Source organism: Periplaneta americana, chromosome 1 (genome assembly GCF_040183065.1).
Source record: "Periplaneta americana isolate PAMFEO1 chromosome 1, P.americana_PAMFEO1_priV1, whole genome shotgun sequence".
NCBI lineage: Eukaryota > Metazoa > Arthropoda > Insecta > Blattodea > Blattidae > Periplaneta > Periplaneta americana.
In genome coordinates this window covers 186,527,811-186,551,995 of record NC_091117.1, presented here as the reverse complement: position 1 = coordinate 186,551,995, position 24,185 = coordinate 186,527,811, and the positions used below count along the sequence as shown (strand labels likewise).

Here is a 24,185-nt window from a genome sequence, read left to right as displayed (position 1 = left end):
TTCTGATTTAGGTTCTGGCTGATCAATTTATTATCAGGCAGTACATCTCCATATATGGAGTTAATCTTATCAAAAGAATATTTTGTACGATGTCAACAAAAGACAGCACAGCTTCCTCTTTACTTTAGATTCATTCTTTTGATGGGGACACAGTACACTGTCTGGTCTTTCATTTAAATACCTGAATTAAATTTGGCAGATAAGTGTGAAGTATAATATATGTAAATGAAATTTTCACTTGAAGAATGTTCCAACTCCAACTTCGAGATGAACAGAAAATGTAACTGTTAGTAATCTGTTTTATGGAAATTGTTTATATTAAAATTAAATTATAGTTGCGACGCTGTTATTCTCGGCATGACTCCTTCTCTTTGCTTACGTCTTAGGAAGTCAAGGTTCTATAAAGTCTAGGTAGGTAGTATCGTTCGCCATTTTTGTTCTTTCGTTGCCGAGCTATCAGATGAGGGCTCTATTTGCCACACCGTTAAACATCATGTCGTAGCTCCTATGATAATAAATCAAACGCACTGTAATTCAGCAAATAATTGAGCGGCAAATAACGTCCTCATGTGCTTTCTGTGAATGCCAACGAAAGAGCCAAAATGGCGGGCGATTATATTAAGTGTTTATCCAGCCTTAGGAAATACATACTGTCTTCATCAGCGAATCACAAGACGCACACGTTTAAATGTAGCCGATCTGCAACGTGATTGGCTGCCGGAAATTAGAGCGATGGGACTATAAATTCGTGGCGCTACAGCCCATGAAGAGCGAAGACCGACCAGCCAGCTGCTTGCCTCACGTCTACATGCCAACCAGAATGGAGGTATCGTGTGGTTAGCACGATCCCTCCCAGCCGTTATAGGTGGTTTCGAAACCGGATTTCCGCTACTTATCGTAGCTCCCCAAGTGCATCACGATGCTGAGTGGGCATGGGTCCCATAAACTGACCGAAATTTCATGAGAAAATTTCTTCCCCCATGAGGACTCGAACCAGCACACATTCTGTAACGTGAGTCCTAGGCAGGATGCCTTAGACCATGACGCCACAGTGCGGGACTATTTGTATTGTAAAATAAGTATTATTATCTAACATTAAGTTACAGCTTAACTCGTTTGAATATTTTAATTAAATGCCTGAGCAATACTGAGTACAGATAAGTGGAATTGGGGCATTCTTCAAATAGATCTGTGAATGCTATGAATAAGTAACGCTTTATACACAAGTATGGAGATGTATTTTTTGTTCATTTGTGCTAATGTAAAGGTAACATAAATATTACATTTACTCCAATAAGGAACACAATTAAACATAATGTGCTTTTACTTGCCTCATGAGAATCTTATTCTACATCACTCTGCTTATTAACCTCTCCCTCTCCTGTCTTAAATTTTCTGATGTAATCTGTAGTGTCAGGTGCAGAAGTTATAAAGTCATAATAAATTGTCTAGAATAAAAAATTTCACCAACTTCTAAATGAGGGATTGCAATATTCTGCTGAATATCAAAACATAAGATATCAACATCTGAGTGGTTTTCTGCTTCTTCAGTTGCTTTGTCAAGCTCAGTATAGAAGTGGTCTGCTTTCTTCTTGCGTAATCCGAGCTCCAATTTCGACTTTTCTTTTATGCTGACTGTTTTCTCATAACTTAGTTTGGTTTTCAGATCTGCACAAGTTCCATACACATCTGTTTTTGGGACACCAAATCCATAGTTGCAATTGTCGCGAAAATACTTTCAGTAATATGTATAGGGCACTTCACATTTAACATTATGTATACATCTGTACCTGATTTTAGAAGCAATTAGGTTTCAGGACAGTGTTCCTTACAAAACAATGAATACAGTGAAACCTCTCATTTACGGACATCAAAGGGACGTAACAATCTGTCCACATCTGGGAGGTGTCCTTTATTGGGAGGGAGGCTCCCCAATCTAACAGGAAATTTATAATATGCATTATGTCTCCCTTCACGCTTTAAATGAAATGCATTACTGTAGTTTAATTCTAAATAGAGTATACTGTACTACAGTAAATTCTTTGCAACTTTGAACTACAGTAGATAAGACCGAGAAAGGAAAATACAGTACTGTACCATGCAATTTTATTATAGGTCTACAGTTATGCAGTACTGTAATTTACAGTTTTCAACTTAACCTTTACGTTCAGGTGCCATGTCTCTCGAAACAGAAAAACTGATTGAAGTGAAGAGAATAATCCTACTAACCCTATTATGTGTGGAATACAATTCCACGATCGTGGAAACCTTGGACCCATCAGACAGGTTAAATTTAATGACTTCGTTTATCCACCCACTTCCAGCTAACAAGGAGTAGCCAGCTGGGGTAGTGGTAGCCTCCGAGACCCTTACTGTCTTCTTTCACGTTAAGGAATTTAGTTCTCAAAACTAAATTTTCCATTTTTGTAACATATTAAATCTTTAAATCAAAGTTCTGTCCGTGTCCGTGTCTGAGAGTGTCTGTGAACGAGAGTTAAATTTATCATTATTTCTATATTATTTCAATTGGGACATAAAAATCTGTCTTTATATAAGGAGTGTCTGTATCTTGGGGGTGTCCGTAAGGAGTGTTTTACTGTACATCTTTAAAACATAAAGATCACAGTTTAAGTATCGACGTTTAGTTCCTTGTCTCTTATAATGAGAAATGGTAGGCCTATATGGGAATTGCCAAATATGTTGATCGATCTTCCTTTTTATTTCTTCAGATTTTGCTATTGTAAATCCAATTTGATTCATTTCTCTTCTTTCCTCTAATTTAATTTTCAGAGATTCACAGCATGTAAATTATCAGTTACCATCTCAGTAGCCATCTTGTATTGTTGCTGAGTTCACAATGACATCTAATGGAAAAATCTATAAACCCAGTACCATATTATATTTGAAGAATGGCCCAACTCCAGGAGTTGGGACATTTTTTAATAATATAGGATTTTCATACAGCTGTTTCACATGTTAAGAAATGGAATTGAGCCGTTCTTTTCGTATAGTAGATGCACACTAGATAATGCTACAAAATGATATTAAAATATCATTTTAGCCAGAAAGTGGAGTTGGTACGTTCAAGTCACAGGTTCAAATGTTGAATTAACGCATGTATTATTTTACATTATGAATTTATTTTAATTCAATTTCTTCATGTCATAAAACAGAAAAGGCTGGTCATCTTTGTTGAAGTAAGAACTTGAGGGAAAGATAAATAACTGACGTCTCCTCGTGAAAGAGAGCAGAAGTTTGATGCTACACATGTGAGTTTTCTAGTGGACAAAACAGCTGTTTTATTCGAATACCGTACTTTAGTGCTTCCTGCATTCCTTAGTCTTTGACTGCTTCATTGTTACTGCATCATGTTACGTGTATAGTAGAAAAGGTCGTTATATAAAGAATTATTGCTTTGTTATTTTTTATTACTATATTCAGTGAAGAGAAATAAGAATACAGTGTGGCCGAGAAGTCCCTATACTCCTTATATTTCTTCATCTTTTTTTGACTTGCCAGATTAGGTTGTAGCTGCCTGTTTCGATTTTCACTGATGCACCCCTTATATTTATTAATATAATTGATTAGCCCCCTGGAATAAGGGTCTAGGGTACATTATTTGCCTATTCAGATATATCCTTATTCTGGGGGAATATTCAGTTATTGTTAATATTATTTATTGTACCAGAGCATTCAATAAGTAATGGCAACAATACTGTAAATCAGCACTCCTAGTGTTCAGCATTGGAGTACGTAACTTGGACTCTCACTTTGAGAGAGGAACATAGGTTAAGGGTGTTCGAGAATAAGTTCTTAGGAAAATATGTGGGGCTAAGAGGGATGAAGTTACAGGAGAATGGAGAAAGTTACACAACACAGAACTGGAGCATTGTATTCTTCACCTGACATAATTAGGAACATTAAATCCAGATGTTTGAGATGGGCAGGGCATGTAGCACATATGGGCGAATCCAGAAATGCATATAGAGTGTTAGTTGGAAGGCCGGAGGGAAAAAGACCTTTGGGGAGGCCGAGACGTAGATGGGAAGATATTAAAATGGATTTGAGGGAGGTGGGATATGATGGTAGAGACTGGATTAATATTGCTCAGAATAGGGACCTATGGCAGGCTTATGTGAGGGCGGCAATGAACCTCCGGGTTCTTTAAAAGCCAGTTAGTAAGTAGTAATAGAGGAGTCATTGTTGCATAAATATGGAATATAAAAGTCTTTAAGTAACCATATTTTGTGAATACAGGGATTATTTCTGATTTGTATTAAGTAATACCTCACTAAAAATGTTCAGTTGGTATTTATTTGGCTGCAGTGTATTACAATGTTGAATGACAACATTGACCTCTGGTCATATAGCTATCACTTACTTACCAACATACATATTCATTTGGTGTGAACAAAGATACTTCATAAAAATACAAGTTGCAAGAGGAAAAATGCATCCCAGTGCTTCACGGCATTACAAGAAACTTGTGGGAGAGAAGTCTTACCATACCGAACCACCGCAAGATGAGTGGAAGCAAGGCATTTGCTTTTAATCAAGAGTTGGCATCCAAAGAACTTTAGTTCGATCAGGATAGAGATATCCAGAAATGATGCTGCAGATGGAGTCCACCATCTGCAAAGGATTTGGTAATGTATTGTTGACATGGCAGGGATTATATGATGTCAAAAGTAACCTATATAAATTTAGTGTGAAACAGTAACTATATTGCCATTACTTTTCGAATGCCCTAGTATTTACTTAACGAATTACAAATTAGTCCAATGAATGCATGCATCATTTGTCTCAATGTCTTGTGTATTTTGAATCCACACACTAGAGACTAACCATTCCTCAATACTGTACGGTAACTATGACCGCTTATTTCTATCATGACGTTATACACTGAAAGTCCTGCCCAGTTACCTAAGCCAAGAACAAAATGAATACTAGCCTATTACCAACTTCACTATCTATTGAAAGAACCGACATTAATTTGTAATACTAAATAAAATATATTGGGTACATGGACTTTTCGGCCACACTGGATAGTATCGGAGAAAATCTCCTGTTGTGGATTGTCTCCAAATAAAAATTGTTCAAAATTTCGTCACTTTTCCATATTTTCTTCGTAAATTGTCTTACATCTGACCTTGCTATTTGTAGCAATTGGGGATGGCAGTATTTAATTAGGAGAAAGCTTTTCAGGATCTTTGTGTTCACCATCATGCTTTATACAAAAAACCAAATGCCTTCATGTTGTTCTTGTCATCCTTTGGAGTATGGCCAATGTGATGGTTTGTAATGTGTTTCCACAGCATTGTGCAATTCTTCGTTTGTACTGTAACAACATGCAGACACACAAGCCTTCATGATTCCCTACAATGAGTGGGGTAAGGTCAGAATTTCGTGGTGGTCATTTCAATGGAGCTAGTGATGCTGGAGAACCATGGCCAATCCAGCAACCTGAAGATTGTTAATTGAAGCTGTGACTGTGGCACATGTTTATAATCGTGTCTTCTTTCTGCCACTCTGTGGCCTGTCTTTTACACGTCTAAAGCAAATGTATGTTTTTCTCATTCATGCATTATAGACCTAATGAGGTGGTCCTTAGTAAACCATTCCTGGAATGCATGCATCATTTGTCTCAATGGCCTGTGTGTTGTGAACCCACACACTTGGCACTAACCATTCCTCAATACTGTACAGTAATTATGACCACTATTTCTATCATGACGTGATACACCGAAAGTCCTGCCCACTTACCTAAACCAAGGGACAAATGAATACTATTGCCAATCCAACTACCTGTTGAAAGAATCGACATTAATTTGTAATACTGAATAAAATATATTGGGTACATGGACTTCTCGGCTACACTGGATAGCATTGGAGGAAATAATCTTCGGTTGTGGATTGACTCCAAATAAAAATTGTTCAAAATTTCGTCACTTCTCCATATTTTCTCCTTAAGGGAAGTCTGTACTTCCATATCTTACAACGTTAAATTCCTCAATTTTGGGTGCACTTTTCTCAGAAGTTATAAAAGATACAAGTGTAGAAAAAAAATAGGGCATATGTAACATACCTTTATGTATACAACTGGTTCAATAAATTCAAAATTCCACTGAGCGGTTGGCAAAAGAAAATTCATTGATAACATTTTTTGCATTAAGAATTTTAGCCTTCTAGGTAGAATACTTTGTGAGAAAAATGCACCAATGTCACAAAAATAAGAAAGTGCAGAAAAATGTCAAAAGTTTCCATATCTTGCAATGTTAAATTCCTCAATTTTGGGTACACTTTTCTCAGAAGTGATAAAAGATACAAATGTAGAAAAAATAGGACATATGTAACATACTTTTATGTATACAACCAGCTAAATAAATTTAAAATTCCACTGAACGTTTGGCAAGAAAAAATTTTTCATTAATAACATTTTTTGCATTGAGAATTACTACAATATTTTTGCTGAAGATGGGCTAAAAGCTGACAATTAGAAGAAATAATAGTACATTATGCAACGAGCCTATAATGGTAGTAATTAAGACGCGAGTATGTTTATGAAATGAGCGCAAGTGAGTTTCATAATTTTCATATGAACATCTTAATTACCATATTTCCATTATAGGCAAGTTTCATATGACTTTTTATGCTCGACCATATTTCTAACTTGAAATTATTCATAAGTATTCATGTTATTCTTATCTGACTGCGGAGCGGAACTGACCTTGTGCAATATCTCGTAAATTGTGAGATGTGCGCAGATGCGAAAGTATTGATTTTTTTTTCTGAGACACAAATGTCATTGACCTTGATATAATCTAGAGAGTAAAATAAACATTAATCTTGATATAACCTTGAAATTGATTTAGACATTGAAAAACGAGATGACAAATTGAATTTATTTGAATATTATTTACAATTAACGCTAATTATTATAGTAACAGAACATAACCTTCTGCGACAGTATTGGATTTCCAGCCTCCGTGACGTTTCCCTCGTCTTTCGATTGCATATCCGAAAATAATCGAAAACCTGAACTTTAATGAATAGGTGTACTTTAATGACATGCATTAAAGGACTGCTACCAGGTGTATAATTACTACATTTCGGCATGGTCGAGCATAAAATATCATTCTACACATACTGTATTAAACTACCGAAAAACGGTAAAAATAAAAATTTCACTTTTTGTCAAAATTCGGGTCTTGCATATCTGTAACAATTGGGAATTGCAGCATTTAATTAGGAGAAAGCTTTTCGGGTAATGTTCAGTAGGGACTTAGGAGAATTGAATTATGATTACTGGGCAACAACTTGAAATATTATTAGCGCACCAGATCTCTGGTGAAGCAAATTGATAGTGAATTTAAGATTACTTTGCATAGGAGAGCTGAAGAAATTGTGTAAAATCTGTTCATATTAGATGTTTTTTATTTAGAAGTTTATCACTGAATGGTGTATGGAAGGGCATGTTACTAACTCTTGGACTGCATGAGCTGCTACACTAACCTGCCCTGAGCAGAGCTGACTCGTGAGGTTGCCACGTCGTGTCTGAGATGCGTAGCACCACATGATTCAGCTTAGTTCGCGGTGGCCTTAACATCTGCTACAGCAACTAACACAGGTTTGTACAGCCTTCTCTGCATGAAATCTGGAAATGCTATGTGTACTCATTTGTGGCTTGATGCTACAGGGAAGCGGAGGGTGTTCCATCCACTGCTATTCGTGAGATCTCACTGCTCAAGGAACTTGACCACCCAAACGTTGTGAGGCTCCTCGATGTGGTCCACTCCAACAAGAAGCTGTACCTTGTGTTTGAGTTCCTCATGCAAGATTTGAAGAAGTACCTGGACTCAATAAAAATTACTTTACCACAATCTCTTGTCAAGGTGAGGTTATTTTCATTTTCCCTCACTTTGTCATCTTCAATCCTTTCATATTTACTAATGCTTTCACATATGTTCATATCAAAGCATCATCATCCTAATCTTCTCTTTTTATGTTTTCTGTCATCAGTAGATTTCAGGTTTCTAGGCTCTAAAAATTAAATTTAAGGTGCCTAAAATAGGCTTAATAAATTATTAAATAGGCTTCAAATATAAAAAAATTTACTCTAAAAATCATATTGAAAATAATCTTTTTCATTGAATTTTGCTTAAAATTAATAAAGCTTCCTTCCTTCCTTCCTTCCTCCCTTCCTTGGACAGAACACTTATGTATGTACTGTATGTATGTATATGTTAATCAAGTATAAAGTGTCTTATAAAAAATCTTGTCTTTTAGAAATTGCCTTATACAATAATGTATTTATTTAGGTGTCTATACAGTGTTTTACTAAAAATGAAATGGAACAACACAACAACGAAAAACTAAAGCCCTGCTTTATTCTCTAAATTTACATTAAAATTAATTCATTTTCACATTTACTTTTCATAATTGCACTTACAATACACAGTAATTTTTCCACAAGCTTGCAAATGGAAAAAGGAAATCCAGTGTCTACAGCAGTCACAAGAGCATACTTCAGTGTTAAAATTGTTTTTACTGGGAAGTCACATTTTTCCAGTTTGTTTCCTGGACAAAAATATTCACTGTTGCAGTCAGATAAATAAGTTCAGGGCGTTTTCTAGTTTTTTTTGTGTACTTTTTCTCGAACTAGACTAGGTGCTGTTTTTTTCTTAACATGCACTAGAAGAGTGTGAAATATGACCTAATATAAGATAAGCTACCTCCTTATGAATGAAATCTCCTTAAGAAGATCCTTAGCATCTCCTGCTTTGTCTTCAGAAGAGAAAATACTAATAATGCCTGTCACTTAATTTAGATGATCACTGTATTACGCAATAGCCTTGAGGCAGGTCCTCCAGCACAGGAGGACAGGCTCAGGGAAAATTTGTACTCTCCTTTAAGTCTCTTTGCAGTAGAATTGAGTCATTTATTTTAGGAAACTGCAGTTGCATGGTTCATTGCATGGGTGTGAACATATTAACAGTACTTAATTTCCATCCTGTTGGGAAAGATAACTTTCGTTGTATTGGTTACGAACTGGGCAACTGTCTGCTGATTGGTCTTAGCTATTTGCTGCAGATCAAGTAAACCTGAGAAAGTGTAGGATCTAGTTTTCCAATGATTTAATGGATCCTGTAGTAACATAAGCAGTTTGTTGTCTCATCTACTGAGAGCATGTGAGCATCACCATCTTGACATAGTCTTTATATGTGGAATCCATGTAATTCTTTCTCAACATGGATTCTGATGGTATGGTACAAAGGCGGTACTTGTGAAGAAACTCGGCATTCTTCAGTGCATTGAATGGGTTATTCACAGCAACCATGTCTCAGCAAATATCTGTTAAAATCATTCTTTGAAAATAACGCAGACTGGATGAGAAGAGACATTTTCATGTTAACTTTTTTCTGAACATCATTTTTAATGTTTAGCTTTCTGAACATGCTGCAAAAAGTGCGATTCTTTACTTTACAGCTGAAAGTAAAGACAACAATAAAACAGTTACCTTTTATATTGGTTAAATTTAGCTGAGGTATAGGTCTTGATTAAGAAAATATTTCTATGTCGGACGTAAAATATTTGTTGTAGCTAATTTTTTTTTGTCTGGCAAACCATAGTCTACATGCTTTAAATGCATGCATATTAAAAAAACTTAAAGTTGAAGTTGTTGTTTTCTAATGCCAGGCGTTTGACAATAAAGTCATTAGATTCTGAGGTGTTCTGAATCCATTTCTTAGTTTGAGTTGCACAATGGGCAGTTAGGGGACTGATATATTCCAATTCTATGCAGGTGTTTGGCCAAACAATCATGGCCTGTTGCCAATCTAAATGCAGCTACAGACTATTTTCGTGGTAAATCAGGAATTAAATTAACTGTGGATTATGATGCAGAGAGTTCCATTTTTTCCCTTTATTATTATGAATTATTCCAACATCTATTAACTCACCTCTTTATTGCAAGCTTTATCGTCATCGTTGTATGGTGCTTGGACCATTTTCGAACCATAACTTCCCCATATTGCAAGCTTGGCAATAAATGATTTTTCTTTCTGTTGTGTTGATGGGAATCTTGTAGTCATTGTCAAATCAAACTTGCCTTAGAAGATGACATTTTTGGCAACATGATTACTGAGATATTGTACCTTGCGATTTTGATCTAGGTTTTATAACCCTTCTGTGCACATGACTGGTCTGTGAGAAATGTTTTTGTTTACTGTAATTGAACCGAATACCTATACTGGAAGACAAGTCAGTTAGAGTAAGTGTTCACTGTGGAGGGAGTGTCAGCTTGGGCTTATCTCTCAATCACCAGAAGCTAGGTTAGGTTAGATTAGCTTACTTTATGTTAGGTTAGCTTACCTTACCTTACTCTACTCTACTCTACCTTACCTTGTGTTAGATTAGGTTATTTTCTGAATATTTTCGGTGGAGTTTCTTACTTTTTTTTTTTTTTCCTTCTGACTGCATGGATCACCGCTACAAGAATTACAGGGCCCAATCATGTAGTAGAAGTTGATAAATGTAAGATAAGGTGTAGAAAATTTGAGATCATTTATCTTGTTGAGGGTTGTTGGGTTTTGGATATGATAGACTATGAGACAAAGGAAGTGTCATTGGAGATTTTTCAGAATAGCAAGCAGGACAAAGATACCTTACGTTAGTCTTTTCTGGAAGCATGGCACCGCCCAAACCACAATGACGGACTGCAAGAAAGGTTATAAAGGCCTGGCCGTTCAAAATTTTCGGCACATGACAGTGAATCAAAGTCTCAACTTCGTGGATCCGACATTGAGTGCTTGCACCAATCTAGTCGAAAGTGCTTGGCATGCACTTAGACATGTCCTTCTTGGGGAGGCATGCGCAAGGACGACCTGAGTAATCACTTTTGTGAATACTTACATATGCAATCAGGATTGCTCACGATGCACCGATCGTTCTATGTTATTATATAAGACGTCAAGACTCTGTATTCCAGCAGTGTACGTGAAGATGATGGTGATTAAGTGCAGTGCTGGACAAAGCTGTGAATTTTATTTTAGTGATGTCAGTAGCTAGTATAATGGTGGACGTACAAACGAAGTTACATTATGAAAACTGTGTGATTATTTCATTATTATTTGTTGTGCTTGATTACTTTTCACGGGTTATTGAAAAAAATACACATTTTGCATTTTTCACATTACATTGTATCATTCGTATGTTTGTTTCCTTCACTAGAAACCGCAACATTTGCATTTCCATTACCACGTACCTCTCATTTAATACGTAATTTACTTAATTTGCGAACAATTTACTTTTCTTCAAATATTTCCCTATAAAATCCTTATCTTTTCAAATCCATTTCCACTAAAAGTTCCTTACAAATTCAAACATTTTACTTCCAAAATCACCGGAACTAACTCAACGCTAGTTTCACCTAGATTTTTTCCTGTGTCTGATTATCAGAAATTTCTTATTTGCTTTCGTCTTGCACTCTGTGGTGTCAAAAGGTTGCAAGGACAACTCTCTGCAGAACAGGAAACTTCATGGACGTGGAGTGACCAGTAAATTTTATCTGAAGCTCATTCAGTGACAGGGTTAGGTATGTGCTATAATTCTATTGCATTAGACTTCTAGCTTCATTCCCTTCTAAAAGAAGTTAATTCTAAGAATGTTAGTTACCTTCAGACCCATTGTCCATTGGTTTCTTGGCCACAAAATCCTTATCGTGATATAGATTTGTTATGCAAAAGAGCTCTATCCCTGATAGAGGGCCCCAGGCAAAATTTGTTTTTCATTTCTCAACCATGCCGAGAGCTAGATCTCTCCCTCCCTTCCTCCCCCTCCTTCCCCCTCCCTCATTTTTCTTGCAGGGTTATTTTCCATAAGTTAGCACCATCAATCATGAGCTTTACATTCTGATGCGTTGAGTGCGCATGCACACATACGCACCCACATATGCATGTACACTTACAAAAACACACACACAAAGCGAGTCTCACTAGCTCCTGGTATAAAGGAATTCCTTGTTCTTAACTCTGTAAATTTCTCAAGAGATTAGCAAGAATCAGACACTTATGGACATGAGTTCTACAACCATCCTTGTCTTTGATTGAAATATAGTCTTTCTTCCCTGGCATTTGCCTGCTGACTTCATCACTGCAGTAAAATAACTGTACTAAGTTGACTGTATCATCAGATAAAGCTTTTCCAGTTTTGGAATCTGATGACGAAATTCCTTTTTTCTTTTACTTTACTTTACTTTTTTTTTTTTTCCCTTGCATTGTAGTTACTCCAAATTCATGTTCAATTTTCTTGTAGGACTAGCTTTTTGGTAAAAACTGTTAAAATCTTGAGCGTTTCATTTTTACTTGATGTTTAACATTTTTCTTTCAGTTGCTGAACCATTTCTAAATGATAACTATGATGATTTTCCCCATCTGAATCATCTCCATAAGTAAACAATAACTCTTTGTAGGTCCTTTCAATCATCTCCATCTTTTGTTTGCAATACTTCTTAGAACTCCATTTCTTCTTATACACTAGAGATTGACCAAGGGACCTCAAAGAGGCATTTAAGTGGCTTAAAGCTGCAACTGTGTCTACATATTCTTAATATGACTACGACCCGGAAGCTCTATATTCTCAGCAGGAATTTCTTTTCAAGTATATTGTTATGCAAGTGACACGTCTTCTCCTTTCCAAACTGTAATCTACATGAAATGGACTGCTAAGAAGAAAATTTAAGTTTTGCATGACACCATTAGGTATCACCGTAATATTTGGACTGAGTGATAGAATTCATGTACCTTTGGGAGCAAATTTAAAAAAAAAATCCGTTTGTGTGAAAACTCAAAATTTATAAAAATGAGCAGTGTATTTCGAAAAAAAAAAATCCTCAATTGTCATGTCGTATATCAAATAAAGTCCTGTTCATATGCTTTGAAATGACACCTGTCTCAGATCTGTAACTAATATAGTTTTCTAATAATGGCATTTATATTTATGGTGGTTAGCAAATTATGTTTTTTTTTTTTTTTTTTTTTTTTTACAGTTTAAAAAGTATAAAAAAAATAGTTGGTTGAAATTAAAAAAAAACAATATTTTTTTTTATATCTTATGGTATGGTACAAATATACAAAAAATTAACAAAATCTATGCTGTCACATTCCAAAATAAATTGAGGAGCATTTTTTCAAAACTCGATAAATGCAAAATTTGAAAAATTGAGTTACACCATCCATATAACCTATATGACCTTCATGATCCCATACAATCATTTCTCTCTAAAGACGATATTTGCCTTATAAATAGGGAAACTATGAAGATTTTTTCAAAACTCGATAAATGATCAGGAATAGATAAAGCAGAAGTCGATAAATGCAGTAAGTAAGGAAGAAGTATTTCCATTGTAATAATTTTATACCTTACATTTCATTCAACTTCGCACAGATGCTAATTAATTATTTCTACGAACTGGCAGAAAGTGACTCTTGTTCTCACTGGGTTGTTGACAAGTTTCAGTTTCATTCTTTGAGAGGTTTTCATTGTGAATAGTGGTGTTTTTCCTGTGTTAATAAACTGAGTTTTCATTATGAATATTTCGTCGGAGGATTCTGAAACTGATATACATGTTGAAGAATGTTTCTTAGGAAGAAGATCAAGATGCAAGGAGAGTCAGCCAAAAAGAAAGATCTGCGAAACTAAAGAGGAACCACAAATAAATTGCAGTCATGGACTTCAGAAGTTAGCTACAAATACCAAAGGAAAGAAAAATTGTGAAGCTGCTGAGCTGTGCTATAATGACATCACCACATTTCATCATCATGTCGCATCTCTAAACAAAACAGACCAAGATAAATTTCTGTTAAAGTTTATGGAAATTTGTACTGCTAAACGCAGAATAGTAGCTACTGAAAATGCCAAGCGGAAGAAGAGTTTCAGTAAAATATACCATCAGAAAGAAGAATGGTACATTATTGCCTGTTTGTGCTGCAGCTTTTCAAGCTGTTTCTGGTATGTCAAAGGACAGATTGTCTTACCTGGCTAACAGGTTTCATGAAACGGGAAAAGTGCCAAAAGAAATGCGTGGAGGGAATAGAGCAGGAGAAAAACATAAAGAACTCACTCTTGCCATTAAAAATGATATAAAAAGCGACAAATGTAGAGAAAGTCATCATGGTAGGGGAAAGTCTAAGAGGGGGTACTTACCTTCTCATTTTCAGTCAATAAAATGTGGAACTTTTTTTGTGCAAACCGGAATGCTTCATTTTTTAATCTCTGCTCGTTGTCCAAACGAATTTTCTATAAATGTTTCAACTTGTCATTTAAGACTCCCCATACCGATACTTGCTCAACTAGCAAAATGAATCTACTAAAGATAAAAGCAGAACAGGATTTGGAAAAAAAGAATGAATTAAGGACAAACTACAGATTACATAAACTTCGTGCGAAGCAATTTTACAAAATAATGAAAGATGATAATGCAGATATCATAAAAATTTGCTTCAACATGCAGAAAAATCAGCCGTTACCAAAGCTATCTGTTAGTGAAGTGTTTTATTCTAGGCAAATATCGCTATACAATCTATGCATCATGATCCATTCAGAAAAGCAGAGGAAAGAGGACATTACTTTTTACACATGGTTTGAAACAGAGTCCACAAGAGGGTGTAACCAAGTTGCTTCAGCTTTGTTGGATTTTATGTGTGACCTGGAAAATAAAGTGAAAAATGGAGGGGCCAGTACGATTCATCTGTTCTCAGACTCCTGTAGCAGCCAGAATAAAAACAGTGTCATGATGGCTACACTAACTGCATTCTTGGAAAGAAGCAAGAAATTTAGCATTATTGTACACTTCTTTCCTGTCCGGGGACATAATTATATAGCTCCGGACAGAGTGTTCGGCAGGATAGAAAAAAGTTACAGGCGGCAGGACACCATCACTTCACCCAAGGAATATTACGACTTATTAGAGGAACATGGGACTTTGAAAGTGCTAAACAAAGACTGGAAAATCAGAAACCTCAAGGAAAGCTCAAAGAAAGTACTACGATCAAAACTGCCATTTAAGATGAATAGTCAGCGTGTAATTATGTATAAAAAGAATCTGGATAAAGTTGAAATTTCAGTAACAAGCACTTATTTTGGAGATCCAGTTCAAGTTGAAGTTTTGAAAAACAAATCTTGCCATCAGATGATGTTAAATTCGACAGTTCTCCCAAAGAAAAGTGCATTGAGCAAAGAGAAGAAAAATGATGTTGCAGCTTTACTCAAGTACTTCGAAATAACTGACGATGCAAGGGATTTCTACAAAGATGTGCTAGAAAGCAACTGAAAGTAAAAAAAAAAAAAATAATGTTCAAATAAGTTTAAATTAGGTAAAAAAAATGTTATACAGTTTAGCAACTTCATGATACATATTGTTTAGTTTAATGTATGCATTATTGTGTATCTAAAATAAATTATGTAACAATATAAAGAAAAAAATGTTAAATTAAAATTAAATTACATAAAAATGTTATTCAGTTTACTTTATGTAATATATTGTTAGTTCAATGTATCCATTATTGTGCATCTAAAATAAATAATGTAAAAGTGTATGTCAAAAATCAATAAATACTGGAATTTATGCAAAAAAAAACATAAAAATAGACAAAAGAAACAGGATTACATGAACATCTTCCACTCACTACTTATCATTTATCGACTTTTGAAAAAACCTTCATAAATTGACATTTGATTTCAAATAGTAAACAATAGACTGTAACAATTTTAATTACGCCATCTTGTTCATTTATTCATTGAATTACATGTGCTGAAATACACATATTTTAAAATAAATAATTCTTGTCAAAAAAAAACAAAAAACGCATTTTCTGAAAAAGCTTGTTTTTGCATATATCGAGTTTTGAAAAAACGCTCCTCAATTCTTCATTGCATAATTAAAACTGGAGGTCAGAACGTAACTGCAGTTGGATCTTCCATTATTATCGAAGTTAATAAAAAAAACTGAACTCCAGGAAAGAAGATATATTTATTCTGCCATCAATTAAGCAACTTTTGGACATCTTTATAGAAGAAGTGGCTCTTATTTCACAATGGAAAGCTTAGTGTGTCTCATGAATTTTATACAAATGATGTTGAATATCCCAGTGCCTATATTATTCATTCACAAGATAAGATATCTACGAAATGTACTTGTATTACTGCGACCTCCTCTAGAAAGAAGAACTTGAAGAGAGAGGACATTTTCTTCAAATGTACTCATATTGACTGGATGAAAATAATTTGATGAAATTTCTTAATGAACAAATATGTGACTTCAGAGAAATAGCAAAGTGGAATGAAGAAAATGCTATTCATTGCTCAAAATTGAGTAAAATTTTCATATATTTTTTCTGAGAAAACTATTCCTTGCGCACAACTTCAGAAGTTGATTGAACTGTCTGTCTGTCCTGGAAATATTTCTTCAGTGAACATGATGTGGACATCCCAAAAATCCAGAATGAGTTTAGAAATTGTCAACATCACCTGTCAGGAATTTGCTGAAAAATTGTGATATAGAGAAAACCTGCTTAAAAAATTCACTCTCCTAAAAAACAATAGTTTAGTCTGTAAATAGAATGAGTAAAGTATTTTAATTCTTTAAATTGTGTAAAAACAATATAAGTGAACAGGAAACTAACAGATATGTTAAGGTGTGTCTTTATGCATCGATATGTCACCGGAAATTGTGAAAAAAATCTGGTAACTTTACTTTAAACATAATTATTATGCGACAAGCTTTTCTTTAATAAGATAACTGCAAACCAATAATAATAATAATAATAATTTTTAATATTAATAAGTATCTCGAACGTGCCAGAAACTAAAACGTACTTAGTAATTCCTCACTTCCATTCTAGCCACCGGCATAGCTCGGTCGGTTAAGGCGCTTGCCTGCTGATTTGAAGTTGTGCTCGGGCACGGGTTCGATTCCTGCTTGGGCTGATTACCTGGTTGAGTTTTTTCGAGGTTTTTCCCAACTGTAAGGCAAATGTCAGGTAATCCATGGCGAATCCTCGGCTTCATCTTGCCAAATATATCGCTATCACCAATTCCATCGACGCTAAATAACCTCGTAGTTGATATAGCGTCGTTAAATAACCAAGTAAAAAATTCATTATTCTTTACCATTTGTCTTTTTTTTTCCTTTCCTTTTCTTCTTTTCGCCATTTTCTCTTCATTTCTCTATTTTTTATATTCCTTGCTCAGTCTCTCCTTCACTACTTATTTAGTATCGATGGGAGTGGCAATATCAATACCTGACATTCGCCTGATGGTTGGGGAAAACCAGAGAAAAAACCCAACTGGGTAATAAGTCCAAGCGGGGATCGAACCTGTGCCAGAGCGCAACTCCGGATCGGCAGGTAAGTGCCTTAGCAACTGAGCTATGCCTGTGCCTCCATATGTTATGTTACTGTCATCCTCCTGTTTTATTTATTTTTTTCTATCTTTCTCTTCCACTTCTCCCACTTCTTTGTGTATTTTTGTGTGGTATTCATTCTCTATACTGATTTGTTGTCTCTCGCTCTCTCTCACTTTGTTGCAGAGCTATCTGCACCAGCTTCTCAAGGGGGTGTCGTACTGCCATGTACACAGAGTTCTGCATAGGGACCTGAAGCCTCAGAACCTGCTGATTGACAGACGAGGTTACATCAAAATTGCAGACTTTGGTTTGGCGCGTGCATTTGGCATGCCTGTGCGCACATACACACATGAGGTCGTGACTCTGTGGTACCGTGCTCCTGAAATCCTGCTGGGAAGCAAGTTCTACTCCACGTCTGTTGACGTCTGGAGCCTGGGCTGTATATTTGCTGAGATGGTGAGAGAAAGACGTTGATCGTATTCAAAGCATGACTTGAGAGCTTTGTAATCCTATAAATGACTTTTTTCTTCCATAAATGCGAAAATTAATGCCAATAATATGTCCTTCCTTTTGAAGTCCTGTGCAAAAGCCATTAATCAGGGATGACTTGGTCTATAGGAAGGGTATAACACAGAGTACAGACTTGACAAATTACACTGAACAACAAATTTTTACTTTTTGTCTCGCTCAGAAATAAAAATAGGTGAATATTACTAATATGTGTGCCCTAAATCTGAATTTAAAATCCAAATTGCCCCATCACACACCATTTTTCGGGGAAAATGAATTGAATTTTTTATGACAAAACTTATTTGTTTTTAATTTTTCACTGCTACTGATAAAATTACGACACACTATGGATTCAAAATGCCTCATAATACTTGAAGAATGTGTACTGGATACAAAAATGACGTTACATAGTTTAAAACACAACAAGAAAAAATTGTCATGCTTATAATGAGAAAAATTTCATTTAAAATAATTTTCTGGATAACTTCTGTTTATAACTAGACCCGAGACTGTATTTTACAAGCAACCAACAATAGTCTGCAAGCATGTTGGATGATGATCTTCCTTTATCGTGCCTTTCCATTTCAGATATTTCTTTATGAAATCTTTCCCCATGCTCGTCGCTTACTGCTCCAAAGTTAGGAGGAAAGAAATCCAAATAAGAATGTAAAATGTATATTTTGAGGGACATATTACACTCCATTTTGTCATATGCACTTAACATGGCTTCCATAACAAGTTCTATGTAGTTGTCTGCCCTAGAATTTCCAAGGAAATTTGAGAAAACTTCTTTGAAAACACGCCATGCCATTCTTTCTGTAACGGAAAGCTTTTGCTCAAACAAAGGGTCAGCCATTACTTTGTGAATTTGTGGACCGATGAAAATGCCCTCTTTTAATTTGCCTTCACTCAAACTGGTAAACTTTTCTTTTAAATACTGAAAACCACACTCTTGTTTGTTCATTGCATAGACCTCACTTTGAACTGTTATGAAATTTCTTAATAGAAGGGACCAATAACTATTTATTTATTAGAAGTACTAAATAACTTGCCAACAACCGTAAGAAACCGGAAATAAGTCATAAACTCATAAAATACATTAGCTTTTTTTTCGGTTTATACCTCCAACCTGTGTCAGATGTTTACTGGAGGAGTGCTGATCGAAAAGTGAAATCATAGTATATCTTAAAAACCTTATGTAATACGAAGAAAAGAGATGCATTTTCTGATTCAGCGAACAGCAAACCATAAGGGACACATTGTTTTAAGTCGGAGCAAAATTCTTGTTGTTCAATGTTATTAGAGTAAACATATCGTATTTTAAAATCATTTTTAAAGTTTCGATGATATAATTGCATTTACCATGTTACAAATAATACCGTATTTGCTCGCGTAATTTGCGCCCCCGCGTATTTTGCGCACCCTAATTTTTAAGGGATTATTTTGAACTTTATTTTTGCTCCGTGTATTTTGCGCACTCATTTTACGTACATATTTTTTTCAGTGTAGTAGGGATTACGTACATATTTTTTTTTCACTGTAATAGGGATTTTCCTTCCCTACAGTCCATCGTAGGTCATTCACCAGCAACTGAAGTACCTGCTTCAGAAAGAAACCCCAAAGTCCCGCTACTTTAACAATGCTTGTCCTTGGTAGAGGCAAGTTACCGGTATAGAAAATTGAGATAACTCAGAACAGGACCTCTTATTTGAAAAATCCGCATATTTTACGCACCCCAATTTTTCAGTGGCCAAAGTTAATTAAAAAGTGCGCAAATTACGCGAGCAAATACGGTATTACATTCATGACAATACTTTGTATGCAGCCCCTTAACTTTGGTAAGTGACTTGATTCAACTGAACAAGACCTCAATTATTATCATTTTACACATCTTTTATTTCATCATCATGAAACCAAATTTAATGAGTTTTTCTGTCAAGCCATTGTTGTTACATAGATTTTACGGGTTTTGTCCTTTGCTATAGCCCATACATTTTCTAAGGAATTCATGTCGGGATTGTTTCCAGGCCAATCAAGTACTTCTACATTGTTTCTCGTAAAAATTCCATCACTTTTTTGCTTTGTGGCATGGAGCTCCATCTTGCATAAAGATGCATTCATTTTCACTAAACCATTTCTATAATTGAGATAATAACCTGGTTCTGAGTACTGTGATATATTGCTCATGTGTCATAGTTCCTTCCACAAAGTGTAAATGTTAACAACGATTCCAAGAAAACACATTCCAGACCATCCCTGAATTTGGTTGCTTCACTATCTGCTTGCCAAAATCGGGGTGATATGCTTCTCCTTTATTCTGACATGCTGACTGGTTTCTTCACCAACTGAAGATACTGATTTGTCACTGAAGAAAACTTGAAATCAAGTTATTGTTAAAATATCCTTACATTGTCTGCATTAGACGATATCTTTCAAGGCAAACATTGCAGGAACTTGAATAATTTCGAGGGAAAAATTGTTCCGGGGCCAGATATCGAACCAGGACCTTTGGTTAAATGTAGCAATGCTCTACCAACTCAGCTACCTGGGAACTCTACCATGCACCGATCCAGTTTTTCCCTCTATATCCACAGACCTCAAAGTGCGCTGACAATCGTCAAGCAACCAACATTGAGTGCACACTAACTCTGTGTGACTTAGTGACGTGTATTATGCAAATCGAGCTCTCAGGCTTGGCAGTTGTCAGCCCATTTTGAGGTCTGTGGATATAGAAGGAAAAATTGGATTGATGTCTGGTAGAGTTCCCAGGTAGCTCAGTTTGTAGAGCATTGGTACGTTTAACCAAAGGTCCCGGGTTCGATACCCGGCCCCGGAACAATTTTTTCCTCGAAATTATTCAAATCAACTTTACAGGGAATTATACCTGAGGGCTCGATTTGCATTGTAGGAACTTGATTGAAGAGGGATTTAGAAAAGAAGAACGCAGTGGTGAAGTGCATCATTTTCGGTTAAAAATATAGTAATCATGAGTTACGATACCACAGTTAAAATATAATTTCTGTGCGGTTATTTATTAATACATAGCTGACACCTCATTTAACCAGGGTGAAATCTGTGATGAAAGGAAAGCATCCATACCGCTTCCAAGATAACAGAATGACTAAAAATGACTACACTTACTCTGTTCTACATTGAAACAAATGTATTCTATATTTTTGCATTGCATTTGTTTGCCTTTGGGCACTGTTATGTTTGCGGGTTGCATTTCTTTGTTTTTTTGGTGCTTTTAGGTTAAAATCGTACAAAATGGAAAATTGAAAGCGAAAATAATACAGGTCCATATCTCAATGTGAGTCTGAAGTTTTGATAGACTTCATTACTAGATTTAAAGATGGTGAATCAATTTATTGATTTAGATCATCTGCATCAACATGATTTGCAACCTTCCCTTCATGTCTATATAGGTTGTCTTTTCCTTTCAGCTGACACGCCGAGCACTATTTCCAGGAGACTCTGAGATTGACCAGCTATTTAGGATTTTTCGGACACTAGGCACCCCTGATGAGGATGTGTGGCCTGGTGTGTCAAGCCTGCCGGACTACAAAAGCATGTTTCCCCGTTGGGAGGCCCAGGACATGTCAGAAGTTGTGCCCATGCTAGACACTGTGGGCAAGGATCTTTTTTTGGTGAGGAAACACATTAAAATTTCTCAGGGAATAAATTTTAGTATTTATTTATTTATGTATCTATCTATCTGCGTTTCCAATTCACTGTTGGCTAAAGCAAGGAGATGCACTATCACCTTTACTTTTTAACTTTGCTCTAGAGTATGCCATTAGGAAAGTCCAGGATAACAGAAAGGGTTTGGAATTGAACGGGTTACATCAGCTGCTTGTCTATGCGGATGATGTGAATATGTTAGGAGAAAATCCACAAACGATTAGGGAAAACACGGGAATTTTACTGGAAGGAAGTAAAGAGATAGGTTTGGAAGTAAATCCCGAAAAGACAAAGTATATGATTATGTCTCGTGACCAGAATATTGTACGAAATGGAAATATAAAAATTGGAAATTTATCTTTTGAAGAGGTGGAGAACCTCAAATATCTGGGAGCAACAGTAACAAATATAAATGATACTCTGGAGGAAATTAAACACAGAATAAATATGGGAAATGCCTGTTATTATTCGGTTGAGAAACTTTTATCATCCAGTCTGCTGTCGAAAAATCTGAAAGTTAGAATTTGTAAAACAGTTATATTACCGGTTGTTCTGTATGGTTGTGAAACTTGGACTCTCACTTTGAGAGAGGAACAGAGATTGAGGGTTTTTGAGAATAAGGTTCTTAGGAAAATATTTGGGGCTAAAAGAGATGAAGTCATAAGAGAATGGAGAAAGTTACACAACACAGAACTTGCACGCATTGTATTCTTCACCTGACATAATTAGGAACATTAAATCCAGACGTTTGAGATGGGCAGGGCATGTAGCACGTATGGGCGAATCCAGAAAAACATATAGAGTGTTAGTTGGGAGACCAGAGGGGAAAAGACCTTCGGGGAGGCCGAGACGTAGATGGGAAGATAATATTAAAATGGATTTGAGGGAGGTGGGATATGATGATAGAGACTGGATTAATCTTGCTCAGGATAGGAAGCAATGGCGGGCTTATGTGAAGGCAGCAATGAACCTCCGGGTTCCTTAAAAGCCAGTAAGTATGTATTTATTTATGTATTTATTCATTTATTTATTATATTTATTTATTTATTTACTTATTTATTTATTTTGGTGGAGATAGTATTTTGCAAAATGAGGTGGGATCTCATCTGTAAAAAAAAAAAAAAAAAAAAAAAGTTTGATAAATTTTGAAAAACCAACTATTGAATACTTACCCAAAATTAAATTTGAACGGAAATTTAGTCAACTACAGTGAAATGCCAGTATATCGAACTCGAAGGGATACTGCAATTATTTTCCTTATACTTACTTACTTACAAATGGCTTTTAAGGAACCCGAAGGTTCATTGCCACCCTCACATAAGCCCGCCATCGGTCCCTATCCTGTGCGAGATTAATCCAGTCTCTATCATCATATCCCACCTCCCTCAAATCCATTTTAATATTATCCTCCCATCTACGTCTCGGCCTCCCTAAAGGTCTTTTTCCCTCCGGTCTCCCAACTAACACTCTATATGCATTTCTGGATTCGCCCATACGTGCTACATGCCCTGCCCATCTCAAACGTCTGGATTTAATGTTCCTAATTATGTCAGGTGAAGAATACAATGCGTTCAGTTCTGTGTTGTGTAACTTTCTCCATTCTCCTGTAACTTCATCCCGCTTAACCCCAAATATTTTCCTAAGCACCTTATTCTCAAACGCCCTTAACCTATGTTCCTCTCTCAGAGTGAGAGTCCAAGTTTCACAACCATACAAAACAACTGGTAATATAACTTTTATAAATTCTAATTTTCAGATTTTTGGACAGCAGACTGGATGATAAGAGCTTCTCAACCGAATAATAACACGTATTTCCCATAATTATTTTCGTTATAGGTTCGTTAAACCGAAAATTCATTAAATTTGCTTACAAATTGTGTCCCATATTATTGAATAATAGATACAGTACCTGGATTAGGTTATAAGTACTGTAGATATATCTATATTATATTGCAACTTCAATAAGAATCGGTACCATAGCCCTAATGATAATTATGCATGTTCGACAACTGAATAGTTATTATTTTTGCATATTTTACAATATTTTTCATTCATCATGGCCTTGTTAGGACCAAAAATTAAGTTCTACAAAGTAAAAAGTATGTAGGGTTATATAGGTTAGGTGTTGTTACATTTACAGCCATCTTGTCTAATCGATTTCTTGAAATATTACAATCTACGAGATTGGGTTCTGAATCAATCACTCGAAATATTATCTTTGAGATTGATACAGTAATACCACAGAGTAGTATATACAGTCACGAAGCTTGAGTTGTGAGGGTGCTAAGAACAATAGACTGTGCCGGTACTATTTCGCATTGTCTGTAATGAGGCAATATTAGCGATCCTAGTGGTTAGCAACTATCTATGTATGCATATTTACTACGTATTGAGCTTCGTGACTGTATATACTAGACTGTGGTAACACGTATTATTTTAACAGTTTGACTTCTTCTTTCTTTGAGGTCCAATGGCATCAGATTCAATACTTTTCTCAATTTTTACTGTCTTTGAGAAATGGTGAAGATGTAGATGCACTTATGCCATATTTTCTTGCAACTTCGCTTTTCTTCTCTCCTCTGTCTGCTTCGAT

General features: G+C 35.7%; 1 protein-coding gene across 3 annotated transcripts in view; it reads left to right on the top strand.

Moving 5' to 3' along the window:
- LOC138705204 (cyclin-dependent kinase 2-like) overlaps window positions 1-24,185 on the top strand; it is a 64,684-nt gene that overhangs the window by 27,789 nt on the left and 12,710 nt on the right. For 2 of the 3 annotated variants that reach the window (XM_069833950.1, XM_069833971.1), the window contains exons 2-4: window positions 7,697-7,892; window positions 17,585-17,857; window positions 21,355-21,558. In XM_069833950.1, coding sequence (XP_069690051.1) covers window positions 7,697-7,892; window positions 17,585-17,857; window positions 21,355-21,558 — 673 coding nt within the window. Of the gene's footprint in view, window positions 1-3,173; window positions 3,270-7,696; window positions 7,893-17,584; window positions 17,858-21,354; window positions 21,559-24,185 lie in introns of all 3 variants that reach the window. The other variant, XM_069833961.1, reaches the window with a different exon arrangement.